Source organism: Schistocerca piceifrons, chromosome 3 (assembly GCF_021461385.2).
Source record: "Schistocerca piceifrons isolate TAMUIC-IGC-003096 chromosome 3, iqSchPice1.1, whole genome shotgun sequence".
In the NCBI taxonomy this organism is placed as follows: domain Eukaryota; kingdom Metazoa; phylum Arthropoda; class Insecta; order Orthoptera; family Acrididae; genus Schistocerca; species Schistocerca piceifrons.
The window spans coordinates 873,215,123-873,236,063 of NC_060140.1; the positions used below are offsets into that span (position 1 = coordinate 873,215,123).

The 20,941-nt window shown below is 40.9% G+C and overlaps 1 protein-coding gene across 1 annotated transcript in view; it reads right to left on the reverse strand.

Moving 5' to 3' along the window:
- Nucleotides 1–20,941, reverse strand: part of LOC124789677 (exportin-5) — a 200,615-nt gene that overhangs the window by 31,682 nt on the left and 147,992 nt on the right. The window contains exon 16 of the mRNA XM_047257112.1: nucleotides 1,664–1,901. Within this exon, the coding sequence (XP_047113068.1) occupies nucleotides 1,664–1,901 (238 nt within the window). The remainder of the gene's footprint in view (nucleotides 1–1,663; nucleotides 1,902–20,941) is intronic.

Genomic DNA, 20,941 nt, shown 5'->3' on the forward strand with positions numbered 1-20,941 from the left:
CTGGGGTTCAGATTAGTGGGACTCTGCTGTACTTCGCTCAACTGCTGCTTGACGGCAACTGACACTATGGCCAGGTGGGGAAAAGAGTCACACATGAGCACGAAGGCTCAAAGTTGGCTCACGCAAGTGCACTAGATTCAAATCCATCAGCGTTCGCAAAAAAAAGTGGGGGGGGGGGGGGGGTAGAAGATCAGGTACTTATTTAACAAACCTTATATTAATAGTAAAATCTGATTATATGATCAAAGTTTCACAAATTTTAACAGTGCTAGAGTGTTTTCCTGTTTCATTTTTTGATGCATTCCTGTGTGTGCATGGAAGTGTGGGAATGTTTAAGCAGTTTGCTACGCAGACCCCTATAAATGTGTTTTTGCCACACAGAGAACAATGTTGTTTTGTTATTTTAAAATTTTTAGTTTGAATCAAATTGGGTATAGTCATTGAAAACTCAAATCTCATATAGCAGAAATAAATAGTTTTCGGGAATTATGGAATAGGAAATATGTTGTGATTTTATGAAAAACTGTCACATTGGCAGATAACAATAATAATGCCTGAAGTAGCTAACATTTTTCTAATTAATACATGTGAGGGTATTACAGGGTTTATATTGTGAATGGTATCCACTGTGGTTATCATATACCATATAAAAGAAATGAACAAGCTTGCTTCCAAAGTAGCTACAGCACAATGGACTATTTCAAAGTTGTGAGTGAAAATATAGAGTAATGAGCACGAATTACCACTTCGTGTGGCTTTGATAGATTTTAAGAAAGCTTTTCACTCGTCTCCAACAAAACCTATACCAATGACACTCCAGAAACAAGATGTTTATTCAACATACAGGGTGTTCAAATGAAAGCTCCCTGACTTCCAAATGCAATTTAGGAAGGGAAAAACCATGAGACAGAGACAATTTTAGTTCATGCCATCATGTAAAGCAATTCGAAAGTTTTGTATGGATTTGGATTAATGCATGGAGAAGTCCGTAGGAGACCACTGGCCTTTATCCAGCAGTTGGTGTCAAATGGCTTATGGTAATGATTATTATTTATTAACAAAACCACCAAGCCAATAAAATACTGTAAAACAATTAAAAGGCACAAGAGGAAATTATAGTTTTAGAAAAACATTTCACTGAGCCTGCTTTTATTACACTGGTAAAGGCAAGGAAGAAGAAAGGAAGGTTGAGTTTAACATCCTATTGACTTTTGATCCAATTAGATATGAGCTAACTAGAAGGAATGGAGAAATGATACTCTCTTAACCCTAGTTTTTACTTGAAATTTAAGAAATATGGATGAAATTTCTTCAGTGTCTCCAGACTTGTGTTGAGACATTATTAATAAATTTTGACACTGAACATGGCAGCACTGAAGGAGATACGTTTAAGTTCAGACAGGTGACATCTATCAGGTGCTGGAGTAAAAGGTGGCCCTAGAAGTTTTGAAGTTCTGGAAGAAGTAGTCAAATTAAACCGCATTTGCGAGCACTCAAATAAATATGTGGAAAGTAACATCACTCAACTTACTAGCAGTCACATAAAAAGCCTCATCAATACTGTAAGTACTGTCTGTTCTTCAGTAACAACCATGAATTAATACCAGCAGAAACACTAAAAACATGGTCCTTTACTCGACAACAATTATGTAAAACATCAAACCTCGCGTATTTCTGGAAACTTTGGCCGCAGTACTTCATAGACTTGGAGGCCGAGCGTTATGAGTGCTCCCTGATTCGAGTCATGTTGGCCGTGCATCTGCAGGCCTTGCAGGACTGAAGTCATGACATGCATTGCAGCTGGTGGCGTGAGGCTGTTGTCAGAGCAGAGCTGCCGCACTACTGGTAACACAAGCAAGGTCGCCTTCAGGCTGGATATCGTATCACTCCATGCCAAGGCCCTGGAGCAAGAACATTAACAAAATTAGCTTAATAATCATGTGGTTAAGAAAACTGTCAACATTAAATATGGTCTCCTCTCATCAGAATATAAGTACAAAAATGAATATCTATGTTTACTGCTTCAGTATGAATTGAAAAGCAATTAAAGAAGATAACAAAGGAATCCAGTGGTGTGCTAACACCTACTCTAACAATAATGTCATCATTACTTTTGCATGCATTCATTTTTAGAGTTAAATTCAGTAACACACTTTCTTTTAACAGACACTAATAACAAGGAGTGCTCAGTTACTAACAATGCATGTAAGAAGCCACTACTTAGTTGACAAAAGATGCAGACATTTATTCCAACACCAGCAGTGTCTTAAAACTGCTGGTCATTGCCAGTATGTCATTTGTTGCAAATCTGCGAGAACAAATAACATATTTGCAATCAATCGTGTGTTACAGTCCTCTCCGATTAAGTGTTGTCACTCACTGTGACTCATGCCCAATTCAATGAAGTTTTGACGTCTGTCCAAAGCTGTCGTCCACCACTGCTGCCTCAATTAATATGAGGAATTTACAACAACAGATGCATATTACATTATATTAGCAATATTATCACTTCATTACTAATACTGCATTGTCATATCTTAAAATAATAATTAATAACACTATCTTTCAAGGTTTTGGAATATTCCCCTTGCAAGAAATAGCATAAAACAGCATTTGCCAGATTTAAGATGGGAGGGTACAAAGTGTTTTGGATGCTGAAGAAAGTCTGCACCAGATTAGTGGATATTCATAATTGTGCCAAGATTGGTGCCAAGGTGTTTGCTGCGTGACGTGGGTCTGTATTTGGACGCAGCTTTCCTAGGTCAAAATGGCTAAGGACAACTGGTATTTACATTCATGGGTTCTGGGAGTGTCTTCTGACCAAGTGTTTTTCTCATTTATGCAGTAGATATTGTGACTTAAATAGAGAAAGTGATTAAAGTGTTGTAGTGCATTCATCTGTCAGCACTTGTTCACTATGTGAGCAGAAGGGCCATCACCCTTCTGCTAGTCAAGCATTAGTTGCAGTTCTGTGTCAGCATGCCAGCCTTGCTGGCTCTCTTATGTCAGCACGCTGTGCTGCACAGAACAACACCCCGACATCAATAGCAGTAGCTGTAGCAGTAGCAGCCAACACATACACTAGCCACTCTCCAAGCTGGCTGCATCCACCTAGACAGCTTCCTCAGCTGACAAGAGTCAAGCAACCGTCTTGCACAGCACATCTTCAATGGCTGCTCCATTTCTAATGAACGGCCTCATAGGAGGTGAGTGAACTAACAAACTGTAAGAATGGCCACTGTGGAAGTGCAAAGTACTTTCCCCCATTGACTGAAGTAAAATTAGTCACCACAGACCGACATACAGAGGAAATATCTAGTGAATTTAAAAGAGAGAAAAGTGGGGAAAATTAGCACAATACTGTCCACAAAAAATCCAGAACCAGCTAATTTTCCATGAACTTGAGGGATCCAAACTCAAAGCTAATAATGAGGAACTCTGAGCTGAGAACGGTAGGCTGAGGAATGTGCTTGCACAGGCAAATGTGCAAATTGCAGCTGAAAAAATGTAATGTCTACAGCTAGAAACTTACAGGCTAACAGTAGGGAAAAAATGCATATGTCAGCAAGCATGCAAGTGCCCTCCTTTGCTTCTGTAGTGGTGGGAGGAAAGAGCGAACATAGGGCTAAAGAGGAAGCCAAGGTTAGACAGGCCAAAGCCTAACAGGCAATCCCCCTCCCCCTCCCTCCCTCGTTCATAAAATCTGCTAACAACAAGGATGCAAAGACAGTGTGGGAAATCCTACTCAGCCAAATTGACCTGGAGAATGTGAAGCTGAAGATAATAGTGATTTGCACCACACCAAATAATTGTGACTATAGAAATGAAAAACAGGGCACACTGCCAGATGCTGGCTGAAAAAAGCTGCCCAGATCAGTGAAATAAAACGAGAAAGGTCACAGAAATGTAGACCACCTATAATAGTTCAGCAGGTCCAGAAACCCCATCAGATCCGGACTTTCTCAACAGAACCTCAGTGAAAGGATGACCAAAGAGGAATTTCAATTGGAAGCCAAAAATTTGTTTCACGGAAGCCCCAGAGAAAGGCAAACAGCGAATAATATAATTGAAGTCAGTCCAATTGTGTGTGCCATGCTACTGGTCAGAGACAATGTGTATATTAGTTTCCATTCATTAAGTGTTAAAGAATATGATGCTGTCCCATATAGTTTTAGGTGCTGTTACCTTGACCACATAGTGAAACACTACACAGTTACTGACATAATGTGCAACAGATGTGGGGAGAAGGGCCACAAAAGTCCAGGCTGCAAAGGAAATGAGGCCAAAGTACACTGTCAGAAATGGAACTGTGTTTGCAACAAATTGGGAATGGCCGAATGCTCCACATACAAGCAGCTACACAACAGCCAGCTTGTCTGAACCAACTACGGAGATGCATAGAAATACAACTGAAAAGAGGGGGACACTAAATACCAATGATTCCAGTGATAACATTGCAAACTCAACACAACAAAACACAAGTATAAATGTCAGTTGACATGGGAGAGAACCTGGTGGCAGGCAGTGGAGTGGAGACTCAGCTGAGCCTCATCTGTGTCAGTGGCTGTGACAGCTGTGGGGAAAGGGCAGACAGCGCAGAAGCAGAAATGCTCTTGTCAACATTCCAAGCTGAAGAGGTCCAGGTAAGATTTCTGAAAACAATAGACTGTATGGATGTGATGCTGGCGCAAGGCTTGATCCATCCCAACGTGGCTACGAATGTTAAAACATGGGGCACATAGACAGTTCATACGGCAAAAACGACTTCTCAGTCGGGTTGAGGAGCTTGAGAGAGAAATCCTGAGTAGTCAATGTATTTGTGAAAGTAGAAAGGAAGGACAAAATGAAAAGGTTTTATTATGAACAAGCAAAATTCATCTCTGTCATTGACCAGTGACAAACGAATAAAGCATTACAATAAAACCAAGAGCAGATCGTACATCAAGCTAGTTAAATTTGACGTGTCAGGAATCATATTGGGTGAAGACAGAATCAGTAGTACTTTTTCCCAGTGCTTCAGGCTTCCAATGTTATCTCTACAACCGTTGCCAATGCAACGAATTCAAGTCATTGCAAGGGCACCTTCTGAAGTTCTTCCCCTTCCCTGTGCCCTCTGCTTCATACAGCAAACCACCATTCCTCAAGCGCATAAAATTCAAATCTGGGCAATGTCACCACCGAAAGTATCCCCCCCTCCCCGGTGCCCTCTAATTTTTTGTAGCAAACCACCATATAACCCCAAGGTGGCAACAGATGTGGAAAAGGCCACTGTCACCACCCAATCTCATGGCTCAACATAGCACCTTAGCAAGGGCTGTTAAACACCCGTTGCTGCATGAAGATTCCACAGTCCTTCATCAACAACATGCCTTAAAAACCTACTGGTGCCACCACAAGGAGACCTTATCCAGCCCTGTCAAAAGCCAGCTCAGTGGAAATAAGCATAAGCAAACAATAAACAGAGAACTGGAACAACATTAATTATAATAATGTAGAGATGAGTATAAGATTAAATAGGCTAGGATCCAATGAAACACTTCAAACGGCACAGCAACTTTTAATGTAGCTAACACATCTCAATAGGAACATGATGATCAAACCTACCCTACAACAGAGCAAGCAGACAGAATAACATTATGAACTGAAACTTTAACAATAGACCTGAGTGAGCTGCATGAACTCATGCATAAGGCTTGTGCAAGGTGCACGGAAGCACTCAACACAGAAAAAATGTACAAGGACCTTGTGACGGCATACGGATGAGTGAACCTTGACCTCTCGAAATCTGGAGTGCATAGCTTCATGTACACTAATATCAGTAAGTAGGCTTCTACAAATGAATGCTACAAGGAGTACTTTCGTGAATGTCGAGCTCATTAAGTTTGTGAATGAAGTACCTGTGGACGTGGCATGCCTTCAAAAACCCTACATATGGGATGGGCAGATAACATGTTTTGAGTCAACTGCTGTATGACAGCTATCTGTGGTGACACCTCAAGGTACCTATCGTCATTTCAAGTGGCAAGTATATAGTCACATGCAATGAACAGTTATACACAGAAAATGTCGTGAGTGGTAGGGACGCATGGTTGACCGCCTTTACCTATGCCCTATACTCACATGACACAGACCAAGACACTGACACGATCCAACAGACTGCACAATACACAACAAACAAAAGCCTCATAATAATGTAACACCCACTTGAAGCCACGGCATGCGGACAAAACAGATGAAAGGGGATGAACACCTGAAGACACATTTCATGAACACAAACTAATTATTATAAACAAGGACAAAAAACCACACATATTTTCAAATAGAGTGGGTAATAACAGGAACGCAGACATTACAGTAACAAATAACAGAGTGCTCCATCACATATAATACTGGGACGTGAAGGGCGGGCTCACTCACAACCATCACAATGTGATTCTGATAGATATTGGTTCTGATACACAAAACCCAGATGACAGCACCTTAATCTGCACAAGGAAGACTGAGTGAAGCTTTGTGACTTAATATCATTCTTCCCACTACACAAAGTGGAAGGTAGTGGAGAACATGCAATACATGTACTGACTGACTTATTAAGATATGCACAGTATGCTGCCATCCCAATCACCACCACTAGACCCAGATACGGAATATCATAGAATAGGGAACCAATTAGACGATGGAATGACTCCAGAGACAAATGTAGGCAATGTCAATGTGCTGTGAGTGCTAGAGACTGACAGGTTGGACTTGGGCAATTTTTTTCAGGAAACTCTGTTTCAAGCTAAAAAGAAACACTGTGAGGATTTTTTGGGCAGACAATTGAAATACAATCACTGGGGTGAGCCATATAAACTCTTACTGAGAAAATAAAAATGCCACTAGTATTATCAACATTGGGGCAGGAAAACTGTGAATCGACCCACGGATGGAGGCACATGGCATAATTTTTGTTGTGCGGACGAACCTGAACACATGCAATAATGAGCACAGATGTGAACACAATACACAACGTACGCACTGTCCGTCTCTATGCACAAGAGGAGAAGGTACCTGGCTTTGATGGAATTCAAGCACGAATGCTACAACAGGTCACTCTGCAAATCACCCCATACCTGAGGAAATTTCATGACAATGCCATCTGGCTAGGGCAAGTGCCTGCAAGTTATAAAAAAATTTGTGGACCAAATTCTGTCAAAACCCAAATCTTATTAACTGATCTACCTCCTAAATTCACTGGCGAAGATCCAGGAGCAATTCCTTTGATCGCCTTCCTGCACACAGGGTGTGTATGGGCATTAGCCCACATCAATTTGGATTAACACTCAATAAATTGATAGATGGTGCAGTTAATTAGACTACTCAAATAGTTAACAAAACAGAAAATAAATATGCAGTAGCAATACCGATAGATATAGCAGGGGCCTTCAGCATTTGCACATCTTCAAAATCTGCAGTTCCCAGTGGCTCTGTACAATAATCTCTACAAAATATGGGCGCAGATTGGTGAGTGGGGAATCGAAGGTGATCAAAAACATCACTCACAAGGAACACCATGAATGCGATGTCACAAAAGGCCAATGATGTTTATGGCATTAGACGTCCCACATATTGTCTACCATGCTACCACAATATTGACTGCTAATGGCAACAGGGGGCAGGACTGGAAGTATACAATAGTGAGCACAGCATGAGGCTACGGAACATAGTTGAACTGCTTAATTAATGAGTAACTCACAACAGTGTGACAGTGCTAGTGGTGTTGATACACCGCAGAACAATGGCAATGATAAACAAAACAAACATTGTATTATATCTACAACAACAGTTGCTTACGTTGATATTTTATCAGAAAGGAACCCAACGAATTTCGCAGAGTGAGAAACAACTGGCAGATGAAATATTAGCATTTCGGGGCATGATGAGTGAATGGAATGTGTAGAGTCATAAATACTCGTCTGTGTGGACAATATACATTGGGAGTACAATGATGACAATATGTGCTTAACAACTGAAAGTGATACTGAAACAGGTGTCGAGCTATGTAGTTCATTATCCTTGAGCAGTGGATATTAAACATAATTACATACATGGGAGATCATCTGCACCACAGTAAAAAAACAATTATGAACATATTTCAAATAAGTTTGCAGTAATATGACCTTGTACCACACAAGAAAAACTACGGATTTTTAAGGGAGGACAGGGTGTACTTTTTACAAAACTGGTGTTTGCACATTTCAATGATGCTCAATTCAATTTACAGGGTGTGCAGGGTAGTGACCTACTACGATATGCAGATCAAATTGCAAGTGAGATAGATTACAGCAATTTCAAGGGAAGCAGTAGATGGTTGCATAACTTCAAACAGTGCTACAGAATTGGAAGACATAAGATAATGAAATTTTACACAAAGCCTCAAATTGATGATGCACAGTGAACTGTAGCCCAAAAAATTGTAGTGAGATAAACAAACTTATCTCATCATCCACTAAGGAATTTGTTTTCATTTGTAACAAATCAGGATTTGAAGAGGAAATGCATGTGAAAGAAGCCCTGGAAATTAGATGTACAAAGAGAGTTGTATAAAGATCAATTAACATCAATGCCTTAATACATTTGTATACAATTATGCGGACTGTTGACCCAGATGGTAAATTGGCTGGAAAGTTATTTATTGTGTTATAGGAAGTTGGAGGTGCTCTGCCACCTATGATTCTTTCTGTGTGCTTGACCTTGCAATGCTAGTAGGGAATAACTACGAGGGTCATTCCGAAAGTAACGCCTCCTATTTTTTTGTGGTGACTTCGGATGTTTGTGTCACATGTCACTGGTGTCATGCTAATGCTTGAACCTTCCTCTTTCATTTGCAGGTGGTTCCGTTGTTTTGCGGCAGTTGGCACCAGCAGAGGAGTGTTCCAAAATAGGGTCTGATATGGACGCGCATTTAAAACAGTGATGTGTGACTGAATTCCTCACTGCTGAAGAAATTGGGCCAATTGAAATCCATCAATGCTTACTAAGGGTCTTGGGGACAATACAACAGACGTGAGCAAAGTGAGGCGATGGGTAAAGTATTTTCATGGTGGTGAAAAGGGTGTGCATGACAAGCCACAGCCCAATCGACCCTGCACAGCTGTAATCCCTTGCAATGAAAAGCATCGACCAACTCATCTGTGCTGATCGGCAGATAACGACCAGAGAATTGTGGGCAAAACTGAATGTCAGCTGTAATGCCTTGGAAACAATGGTTTTGCAAAGTCTGTGCCAGATAGGTCCTGCAGAAGCTTACAGAAGGGAAAAAAACCACTCATTGAATGGAAATTTGTAGGGACTTGATGGACCAATATGAAGCTGAAGGCGACAATTTTCTGAATAGCATTATCACTGGAGATGAGGCATGATGTCACCACTAACAGCCGGAATCCAAAAGATAGTCCATGGAATGGTGACGTGTGAATTCTCTGTCAAAGAAGAAATTCAAGACACAGCCATCCGCAGGTCAAGTGATGTGCACAGTCTTCTGTGATAGCCAGGATGTGGTTCTTTTGGATGTCCTGAAGCCTAGATAAACTGTCAAACTGTCAACACAGCACACTACAAGACAACACTGACTACACTGAAATCCTGAGTTTCCAAGGTAAGGTCAGAGTAGAAGACCAACTTTCAACTGCAATATGATAACACCAGTTTTGCGACCACACAACTCATTGCAAAGTTCAGCTTGACTGTCTTACCACATCCACTGCACAGGCCCAATTTAGCACCTTCAGAGTTCCATCTCTTTGGGCCTCTGAAAGATGGACTCCATGGCAAATATTTTCAAGACTCGGATGCGGTTGTCAAAGCTGTAAGGAAGTAGTTAGTCACAGCTGGTTCTGAGTTTTACAAGCATGGCATGAAGGCTTTGGTTCATCATTGGCAAAAGCACATAACAAATGGTGGTGACTATGTGGAAAAATGACAGTCTGCAGCCGAAATATTGCTCTATTTAGCTGTGCTGTTGTGATTTGTGGATCTCCAGTAGGTTCCACTAAAAAAAAAAAAAAAAGAGGGATTACTTTTTGAATGACTCTCGTATGTCACAGCAAGCAAGAATGGGAAAACGGGCATAAGAGAACTACAATAACTGTGCGAGCATTGCTTTTAGCCAATAGCTAGTCAAAATAATTTGCTTTTGCCTGGTTCCTGGTTTGTGTACAAAAATCGTATTCTTTTAGAGCAAACTATCCCTCCTGAAAAATGTGTGACATTGCAATTCATACCCACTGGAACCACTGTACAAATTCAGCCTCCAGATACTTTCTGTGCCTATAAAACATATTATCGCACTATCTGTAGCTACACCTTAAAGGATAGCCAGTTTCACGATATGCTCCATGATAGACTGTTTCACATTCCGTTGCATGCCATTACATTCCATCAGTTCTCATCACCCTGTTACAGAGAGTGGATACCTTGCTGAACATCTTGTATAGTTTGTAGCTCACCTTTGATGTTGATGGTGCAAACCTTTGAGATCACTGTGGCATGCCATTTTTCATTCAGTGTTCGTAGTGCAAGTTATAGTTTGTTTTGAACATTTCTTGAATGTCAATGATGCTGATTTTGTGAAGTGCAATATATACATCCTAACAGCAGCAGCAGCTGTCGTCCACGACACAAGCAGCCACAGGGAAGTAACCGAATTTGTGACATTTTACGAGTTCCTGACCTGGACCAAATTCTACAGTTTTATCTGTGTGCCTTGCTAGTTTAGTTTCTTGAGTTTCTGCATGTTAATTTAATATTTATTAGACACAATTCTCGCATTTTCATTTGTGTCATGTTACAAGTTCCTAATTAGGAGTGAATTATTTAGTCTCACCTAAGTGCTTTGGTAGTTTAGTTTTTGAATCTCTGCATAGTAATCTAATTTATTAGATACAGTTCTTTTGTTTTCCTCCGTGTCTACATAAGAGTTCCACAATGTGTGTCAATTGTCCTTTGTTTGTCTGTGTAGTGTAGTTTTCCACGGTCTTTAGTATAGATAGGGACTGTGATAGTTGTGTACGGATGTGAGCCGCGTTGGTGACACTTCGCTCTCAGTTCCAGGTTGAGATGGCTTCGGTTACACAGCTTGAAAATGTGCTGGAAGTGCACAACTGTTGTGGACCGACAGTGGGGATCCAACAGACGTCCAGCGCATCTGAGTCTGCCGATCAGTCTGCACCCCACTAGCCAAGTCACTGTTCGCACTGAGGTTGACTCCTTACCTGTGGTCAAATGGGAGGCTGCCTCGGGGCATGGCATGTGGTGAAAGACTTCCCAGGGGGCCACACATAAGACCTTGCTGGTTAGTCTGACAAACAGGTTGCAGGTACACTCTGTAGCTGACACTATCCCTCAGCCAGATGCAGTCACTTGTCCTGTTTTAGAGGAAACCTCTCAGCCTGCAAGATCTCCACAGTCACAGAGGATGGGATTACTGATAGTTGGGAGCTCCAATGTTAGGCACCTTATGGTGCCCCTTGGGAACATGGCTACCAAGGAGATGAAGAAACCCAATGTGCACTCCGTGTGCATACTATGAGGAGTCATTCCAGATGTGGAACTGATCCTTCCGCTGAATAGATCAGGAGATGGCTGGATGGGTAGCAGGGGCTCTGTGGCATGGAATGGGTGGTCTTCTAGGTTTGAGGGTTTCGGGGAAACACAAAAAGGGGCTCAGTCTCAGAAGGTGCAATTTGAATACAGGAGGAATGCACATCCAGGAACCATGAGTAGAGCTGTTGTAAATTGTCGTAGTTGTATTGGGAAATTACCACAGCTCCAAGCGCTAATAGAAAGCACTGATACTCAAATCATTATAGACTTTGAAAGCTAGCTAAAGCCGGAGGTAAGTTCAGGTGTCATTTTGTGAAGGACCTAACAATGTTCAGGAAGGATAGCCTAAACACAGTTAGCAGTGGCATGTTTGTTGCTGTCAGAAGTAGTTTATCTTGTAGCAGAACTGAAGTAGACAGTTCCTATGGGCAGAGGTCATTCTAGGCAAACAGAATAAATAATAATTGGATGCTTTTACTGACCTCCCAACTCAGATGATAAAATTGCTGAAAGGTTCAAAGAAAACTTGAGTTTAATTTCAAAACACATACCCGACTCATACAATTATAGTTGATCATGGCTTTAATTTACCCTCGATATGTTGGCAAAAATATGCTTAAATCCAGAGGCACACATAAAACATCATCTGAAATTATGCTAAATGCATTCTCTGAAAATTATTTCGAGCAGTTTGTTCACAAGCCCATGCAAATAGTAAATGGTTGTGAAGACACACTTGACCTCTTAGCAACAAATAATCCTGAGTTAATAATGAGCACCAAAATGGACACAGTGATTAGGGAACACAGGAGTGTTGAAGCAAGACTGAACATTGTAACCCCCAAATCATCCAAAAATAAATGACAAAATATATCTATTTAAAAAAGCAGATAAAAATACACTTGGCGCTTTCCTGAGAAACAATCTCCACTCCTTGCAAAAAAAAAAAAAAAAAAAAGCAAATGATCGTATGGCATCAGCGGCCAGGAGTTCCCAGGCAGGAAGTTCGCTGCCAAGTGCAACACCACATTAGGTGACTTGCGCATCGACAATGGGGATGAAATGATGATGAGGACAGCACAACACCCAGTCCCTGAGGGGAGAAAATCTCCCACCCCAGCCAGGAATCAAACCCGGACTCCTATGTGTGGCATTCCAACGTGCTGACCATTCAGCTAATGGGGCTGACTCTACTCCTTCCCAATCAACAATGTAAGAGTAGATCAGATGTAGCTTGAATTGGCAATCTTTTACAGAAGCTCAAAATTTTGCACGGACTTCAATGTGAGATGCTTATAATAGTTTCCACAGCGAAACTTTGTATTGAAACCTGAGAGAAAATCTAAAGACTTTCGTAGCTTGAATTCAAAGAAATAGTATCAACAGCAATTGAGAGATTTATACCAAATAAATTAACAAACGACAGAGCTGATCTGCTCTGGTACACAAAATGGTTCAGAACACTGTTGTAGAATGAACAAAAAAAGCACGCCAAATTTAAACAAACACAAAATCTCCAAGATTGGCAATCTTTTACAGAAGCTCAAAATTTTTTACAGAAGCTCAAAATTTTGCACGGACTTCAATGTGAGGTGCTTATAATAGTTTCCACAGCGAAACTTTGTCTTGAAACCTGGGAGAAAATCCAAAGACTTTCTGGTCGTATGTAAAGTATGCTAGCAGCAAGACACAATCAATGCCTTCTCTGCATGATAACAATTGAAATGCTATTGACGACAGTGCTGCCAAAGCAGAGGTACTAAACAAAGCCTTCCGAAATTCCTTCACCAAAGAAGATGAAGTAAATAACTCAGAATTCGAATCAAGAACAGCTGCCAACATGAGTAACTTAGAAGTAGATATCCTCCGAGGAGTGAAGCAACCTAAATCACTTACTAAAAGCAATCTTCCAGTCCAGGCTGTACACCAATCAGCTTCCTTTCAGAGTAAGCTGATGCAACAGCTCCATACTTAACAATAATATCAATTGCTCGCTCAACGAAAGATCCATATCCAAAGACCGGAAAGATGCACAGGTCACACCAATAGTCAAGGAAGGCAGTAGGAGTAATCCACTAAATTACAGACCGATATCATTAACAATGATATGCAGCAGGATTTTGGAAAATATATTGTGTTTGAACGGTCTATTGTTACATGGTCAACATGGTTTTAGAAAACATCGTTCTTGTGAAACACAACTAGCTCTTGATTCACGAAAAGTGTTGAGTGCTACTGACAAGGGATTTCAAATTGAATGCATATTTCTATATTTCCAGAAGGCTTTTGACACTGCATCACACAAGCAGCTTGTAGTGAAATTGCATGCTTGTGGAATATCATCTTAGTTAAGTGACCGGGGTTGTGATTTCTTGTCAGAGAGGCCACAGTAATAACTGACAGAAAGTCATCGAGTAAAACAAAAGTGATTTCTGGCAGTCACCAAGGTAGTGTTATAGGCACTCTGCTATTGCTTATCTACGTAAATGATTTAGGAGTCATCTGAGCAGCTGTCTTAGGTTGTTTGCAGATGATGCTGTTCTTTATTGTCTAATAAATGCATCAGAAGATCAAAACAAATTGCAAAACTATTTAGAAAAGATATCTGAATGGAGCAAAAATTGGCAATTGACCATGAATCATGAAAAATGTGATGTCATCCACTTGAGTGCTAAAAGGAATCCATTAAACTTTGGTTACACCATAAATCAGTAAAATCTAACAGCAGTAAATTCAACTAAATACCTAGGAATTACAATTATGAACAACATAAATTAGAAAGAACACATAGAAAATATTGTGGGGAAGGCAAACTAAAGACTGCGTTTTATTGGCAGAATACTTATAAAATGTAACTGATCTACTAAAGAGGCTTGTCCGTCCTTTTTTGGAGTACTGCTAAGCGGTCTGGGATCCTCACCAGGTGGGATTAACAGAGTACATCGAGAAATTTCAAAGAAGAGCAGTACATTTTGTATTACTGTGAAATAGGGGAGAGAGCATCACTGACATGATACATGATTTGGGGTGAACATAATTAAAACAAAGGCATTTTTCATTGCAGTGGAATATTATCACCAACTTTCTCCTCCGAATGCAAAAATATTTTGTTGATGCCGACCTACATAGAGAGAAATGATCATCATAATAACATAATCGAAATCAGAGCTTGCTCGGAAAGATGTAGGTCATTTTTTTCTGCACGCTATTCAAGACTGCAATAATAGAGAATTATTGTGAAGCTGGTTCGATGAACCTTTTACAAGACACTTAAGTGTGATTTGCAGAGTATCTATGTAGATGTAGAAACACATCTAATATTTTTCCTGTTATAACTGTTAAAACAACACTTTCAAATGAGCCTTACTGAAGACTCAACTTGCAGCCTCGCAGTCAAGTGGTTCCTTGTAACGGACATCTGTAGGTATCGATTTGTGCGGATCCATTTTCTGGAACATTACCACTGAACCCTTCTTGACGTCAATGAAAGAGGATGACCATACAGGAGTGTAGTCGCAAAGGCTGGTGACCTCCTCCTTGTGATAGTGGCAAACTCGAAAGAGAATCCTGAAGTGGAAATGCCAGCAGACTCACACACACTATGACACTATGAGCAATTGGTGTGCTGCAAATAAACTCTCTACATTATGCTGAATGGAAACTTATAAAGGAATCCTACAGATAAATTAGATGGAAAAAGCATCAAAAGAAATTTGTACAAGATACTTGGGCATATTCCTGGACCAGAAATTAAGACTTTAATCCACACATCAAAATGGACAGAGAAAGGGCATGCAAGTTACTGCACAAGCCAGTACCAACATAGCGAACTATAGACAGCCCATGACTGCAACGTAATATACACACATCAAAAAAAGTTTTGAATCACCCCGGTTCCTAGAGCTCCTGAAGAAAGACGTTGACTGTGGATATTGTATCACAATCCCTTTGACTGTTCAGAGATGTCACTAAACCTGTACAAAGATGTACACAACCATGCTTAAGCAGCACCTTTTAGATGGGGAGAGTCTGACAGCCGATTAGTTCCAGTCACTCCAACAGGAAGGAGGTACAAGGCTCATACTATCTGTAGTTCAACCATGCCTAGACGGTCAATACCACGGTTCGATTGCATCTGCATTGTTACTTTGTGCTAGGAAGTGCTCTCAACAAGGGAAGTATCCAGGCGTCTCGGAGTAAACCGAAGAGGAACTGTCGACATGCCTCGCTCAGGCCACCCAAGGGCTTCTACTGCAGTGGATGACTGCTACTTACGGATTATGGCTCAGAGGAACCCAGACAGCAGCACCACCATGTTGAATAATGCTTTTTGTGCAGCCACAGGACATTGTGTTACGACTCAAACTGTGTGCAACAGGCTGCATGATGTGCAACTTCACCCCCAACATCCATAGCGAGGTCCATCTTTGCAATCACGACACCATGCAGTGCGGTACAGATGAGCCCAACAACATGCCGAATGGACTGCTCAGGATTGGCATCATGTTCTCTTCACCCATGAGTGTCGCACATGCCTTCAACCAGACAATCGTTGGAGACGTGTCTGGAAGCAGCCCGGTCAGGCTGAACACCTTAGACACACTGTCAAGTGAGTGCAGCAAAGTAGAGGTTTCCTGCTGTTTTGGGGTGGCATTATAAGGGGCTGACGTACGCCGCTGGTGGTCATGGAAGGTGCCATAACAGCTGTACGATGTGTGAATGCCATCCTCTGACCGATAATGCAACCATATCAGCAGCATATTGGAGGCATTCGTCTTCATGGACAACAATCTGCGCCCCCATCATGTACCTCTTGTGAATGATCCTTCAGGATAATGACATCGCCAGCATGTTCTCCTGACATGAACCCCATCAAACATGCCTGGGATAGATTGAAAAGGGCTGTTTATGAACGATGTGAACGAACAACAACTCTGAGGGATCTATGCCAAATTGCCGTTCACGAGTGGGACGATCTGGACCAACAATGCCTTGATGAACTTGTGGATAGCATCATAGTATGAAGGCTTTCACAACCGGGTGACATATCTTCTGGTAAACCTTCTGGGATGTAAGGTCGTGGTCCATGAAACTATTCAGCTCCTAATGTGTCGTCCAGAGCTGCGCTGGACATCTTCAGAGGGGTGTTTCTTCTCCGGTGAGTCTTGCCGACTGACGGGTCGGACGTCTGAGAGCGACTTATATATCGTAGAAAGTGGGCGTGACCAGAGTTACACGTGATATGCAGAGATAATCTTTGTCAGAGATAAAACTTAACTATCGATCGTAATCTCGTCACGGATAAAACTGTCTAGCAATTCTGTAGTGCTACTGTCCAAATATCACTAAGTTTCATGGTCTCTTCTTTCCGATTAAAATTATCGCTATGTTTATATATTTCAATTGCTTCTCTACAAAGCCGTGGGTAATAGTTCGTCGTCGTAGATAAAATTTTTGTTTCGGAAAATTTCACTTGATGATTTCCTGACTGAAAAGCGTGTTCTGCTACAGCCGATTTATCTGTTTTTCCTAATCGGCAAAGACTTCTGTGTTATTTTAACCGTGTATTTACGCTTCTTTTTGTTGTTCCAACATAAACTTTACCACAAGTACACAGAATTTTATATATGCCACTGGCTGATAAGAGGACCGAAGACCGAAGAACATGACAAATTTTCTTCGTTGGTCTAAAAACAGGTCTAATATCATGTTTACTTAAAATCTTTCCAATCTGATCCGTTACTTTCTTTATAAAAGGGAGAGAGACTGTATTCTTCCATCATTTTTCGGACTTGTCCTTAAGCTTTTTGTTGTTTGGGTGCAGAATTCTGCTTACTTCTTTCTTTGAGTAGCCATTTTTCTCAAAAGCGTGCTTCAGATGTTTTAATTCGTCGTCTAGATACTCCGGCGTGCAAATCCGTCTGGCTCTGTCAACGAGACTTGTAATCACACCTCTCTTTTGTTTCGGATGGTGGTTAGAGTTTTTATGTAAGTATCTGTCTGTGTGCGTTATTTTTCTAAAAATCTGTTGTTTCAATCTTCCATCCGTCTGTCTCATAACTAAAACATCCAAAAACGGTATTTTGTTATCATTTTCTCTCTCCATGGTAAACTGGATTCTTGGATTTATATTATTAAAGTGATCAAAAAATTCGCCTAAGGCTTCTCTACCATGTGGCCAGACCACAAATGTATCATCTACATAACGATACCAGTGAGATGGTTTCTTATCTGCTTTTTCCAAGGCTGACTGTTCGAATTTCTCCATGTAGAAATTAGCTACTGCAGGACCCAATGGGTTACCCATTGCTACACCATTAAGTTGTTCATAAAATTCATTATTCCACTGGAAATGACTGGAAGTAAGACAATGTCTGAAAAGAGCAGTCAGATCTTCTGGAAAAATATCCGTTATAAAATCCATAACTTCATTAACTGGAATCATAGTAAATAAAGATACTACATCGAAACTTACTAAAATATCTTCAGGAGTCAGAATTAAACCTTCAATTTTCTCTATAAAATGACCTGAGTCCTTTATATATGAGTCAGTTTTTCCAATATATGGTTGTAAACGAGTTGTTAGATATCTTGCTATTTCGTACATAGGAGAATTGATAGCACTAACAATCGGTCACAGAGGAAGGTCCTTCTTACGTACCTTGGGTACATAAGACGAAACGTTAGGAGCTGAAGAGTTTCATGGACCACGACCTTACATCCCGGAAGGTTTACCAGAAGTTGTGGATAGCATGCCACGACGAATACAGGCACGCAGCAATGCAAGAAGACAGGCTATTGGGTATTAGAAGTAACGGTGTGTACGGCAATCTGGACCACCACCTTTGAAGGTCTCGCTGTATGGTGGTACAACATGCATATGTGTGGTTTTCTTGAGCAATAAAAAGGGCGGAAATGATGTTTATGTTGATCTCTATTCCAATTTTCTGTACAGGTCTGGAACTTTCAGAACCGAGGTGACGCAAAACTTTTTTTGATATGTTTTTATGAATCTGCTCTCTTCAAGTCAACAATATGTTCTGCTGCCAATGTGTGGGCACATTGAATCTGCAGCACAGCTAATACCATGGTGGTAAGGTGCAGACAGAGGGGTGCACTCCTGCAGCTATCAGGGGCTTTCTGCACCACTTTGGTGGAAGCACTATGCATGGTGCTCGGGGTATACCCAACAGACATAATTGCTAAGTATTGTGTAGCAACAGATTGGCTGGAAATGAACAGATCAGAGACAGACAGAGACCACTTAGGAGAGGAAATAGACCTTAAGAGAGCTCAAAACCTGGAGAGTGAATTCATGGCAAACAAAATGGGACAACTGTGAAGAGGCCTGTAGGATAGCTGCAGGCCTCCCCAGCATCAGGGAGTGACTGAGGACGAAACATGTTCATACCAGTCGGGGCATCGTTCATTTCTTAACTCATTTACTGGATGTAAATCTTGATCAGGAGGCTGATTGTGCCTGTGGAGAGGGAGGGACCCCAGAACACATACTCTAGTACTGCAACCATTGGTACTGTGACCGCACTTACAGGACAGCATAACACAATCCCTTAGAGATCGGACCAGGTGGACCTATCTCAATGACTGTGCAGACAGAATATCTAGAGTGCTGCATAAAGGGTACTTGCAACAACAAGAGTACAGGCAGCAACAAACACAGACAACAAATGATTCCACAGACAATAGTAGCAAGACAGAAGAAAGTAATAGCGACAGCTGATCAGACAACAGCGGGAAAGGTGAAGACAGACAAATGTAAAATAAGGACTAAATTAGTTCTGACTGAAGTAAAGCATGTCGAGTCTTCTGCTGTACATGTACAATTTTTTTTCTCAACCAGTTTCTCTTATTACAAGCATACAAGCATCATCACTGGAGGAAAAACCGTACAGTGAAAAATCAAAATGATGTCAACATCAAATAGAGTGTGATCATATGTTCTATATAAATAAATGTCATGGTGATGCCCATATAAACAGTAAAGCTGACTTCAAGGCAATTCATACACCATACTACCTCTATGAAACACAATGGAGTCAGTTTTATTGTTTGTATGGATTTCAAATGGTTCAAATGGCTCTGAGCACTATGGGACTTAACATCTGTGGTCATCAGTCCCCTAGAACTTAGAACTACTTAAACCTAACTAAGCTAAGGACATCACACACATCCATGCCCGAGGCAGGATTCGAACCTGCGACCGTAGCAGTCGCGCGGTTCCGGACTGAGCGCCTAGAACCGCTAGACCACCGCGGCCGGCTGTATGGATTTCATCACGGCACTTATTTATATAGAACATGTGACCATGCACTACTTGAAGTTAAGGTCATTTTGATTTTACACTGTACAGCTTTTCCTCCAGTGATGATGGTTGTAATAAGTGAAACCAGATGAGAAACAAAGTTGCACATATACAGCTGAAGACTCAAGGTGGTATGCTTCAAATGTCTGATGGGTGTAAGCAGTTATCTTTATAAAGTTTCTAAATGTTTAATCATCAAAGTGTTCACAACATTAACATTAAACTGCACAAGAAATTTAGAATTAAAGAACAACACATGCTGCTACATAAAGTGACCAAACACAGATGTAGAATCATACCACCTGAGGGTGAGACACTCGCCCTCAAGTAATAGATTGGGTGAAGGCTGCCCAGGAGCAAGAGGTTCAATGTCTTTCTGAGGCACTTCCTCATGGACAGCAATAATGGTGATGTTCTTTTTACATAAATCTTTAACTTTATATACTGCCATTTCCTAATTAGTTTGAAGTTTACCAGTATTAAAACTGTAAAATTGTTAAGCTTTGTTAAAACAAGAAGAAATCGAATAAGCTGCATATCCTGTATTTGTACAATTTAATATTGTGAAAACACTGCCTGTCTTAGTAACTAGATGGCAGGTCATTTGTAAATGGCAGCAAATAATATAAAATAATTCATATTATTTTGCTAAACACTTCAGTCATTTATTTAAGCGTAACTGAATCTCCCAACACCAATGATTGCATTACATAGGGGTTTCTGCAAATTTTGCAGTACAATTTGCTGTTCAGAGGGGCACATGCAAAATTCTGAAAAAATAAAATGTGGGTCTGTGGAAGGGGGTGGGGGTGAGGGTGACAATGCGTTGTCACGTGCGAGTGAAGATGTAAGAAGACACAAAATTTACTCAAAATATGTGTTTTATGGAGACATACAAGGTTCGCTATTGAACACTAATTAATTCTTTCTTCCGGCTGCCTTTTCAATTTCAAAGCGATCCCATATGTGTAACAATAAACGAAGTGGCAATTAAACAACCTTAGTGGTTTTGGTACTGGCAAATAAAGAGTGTGC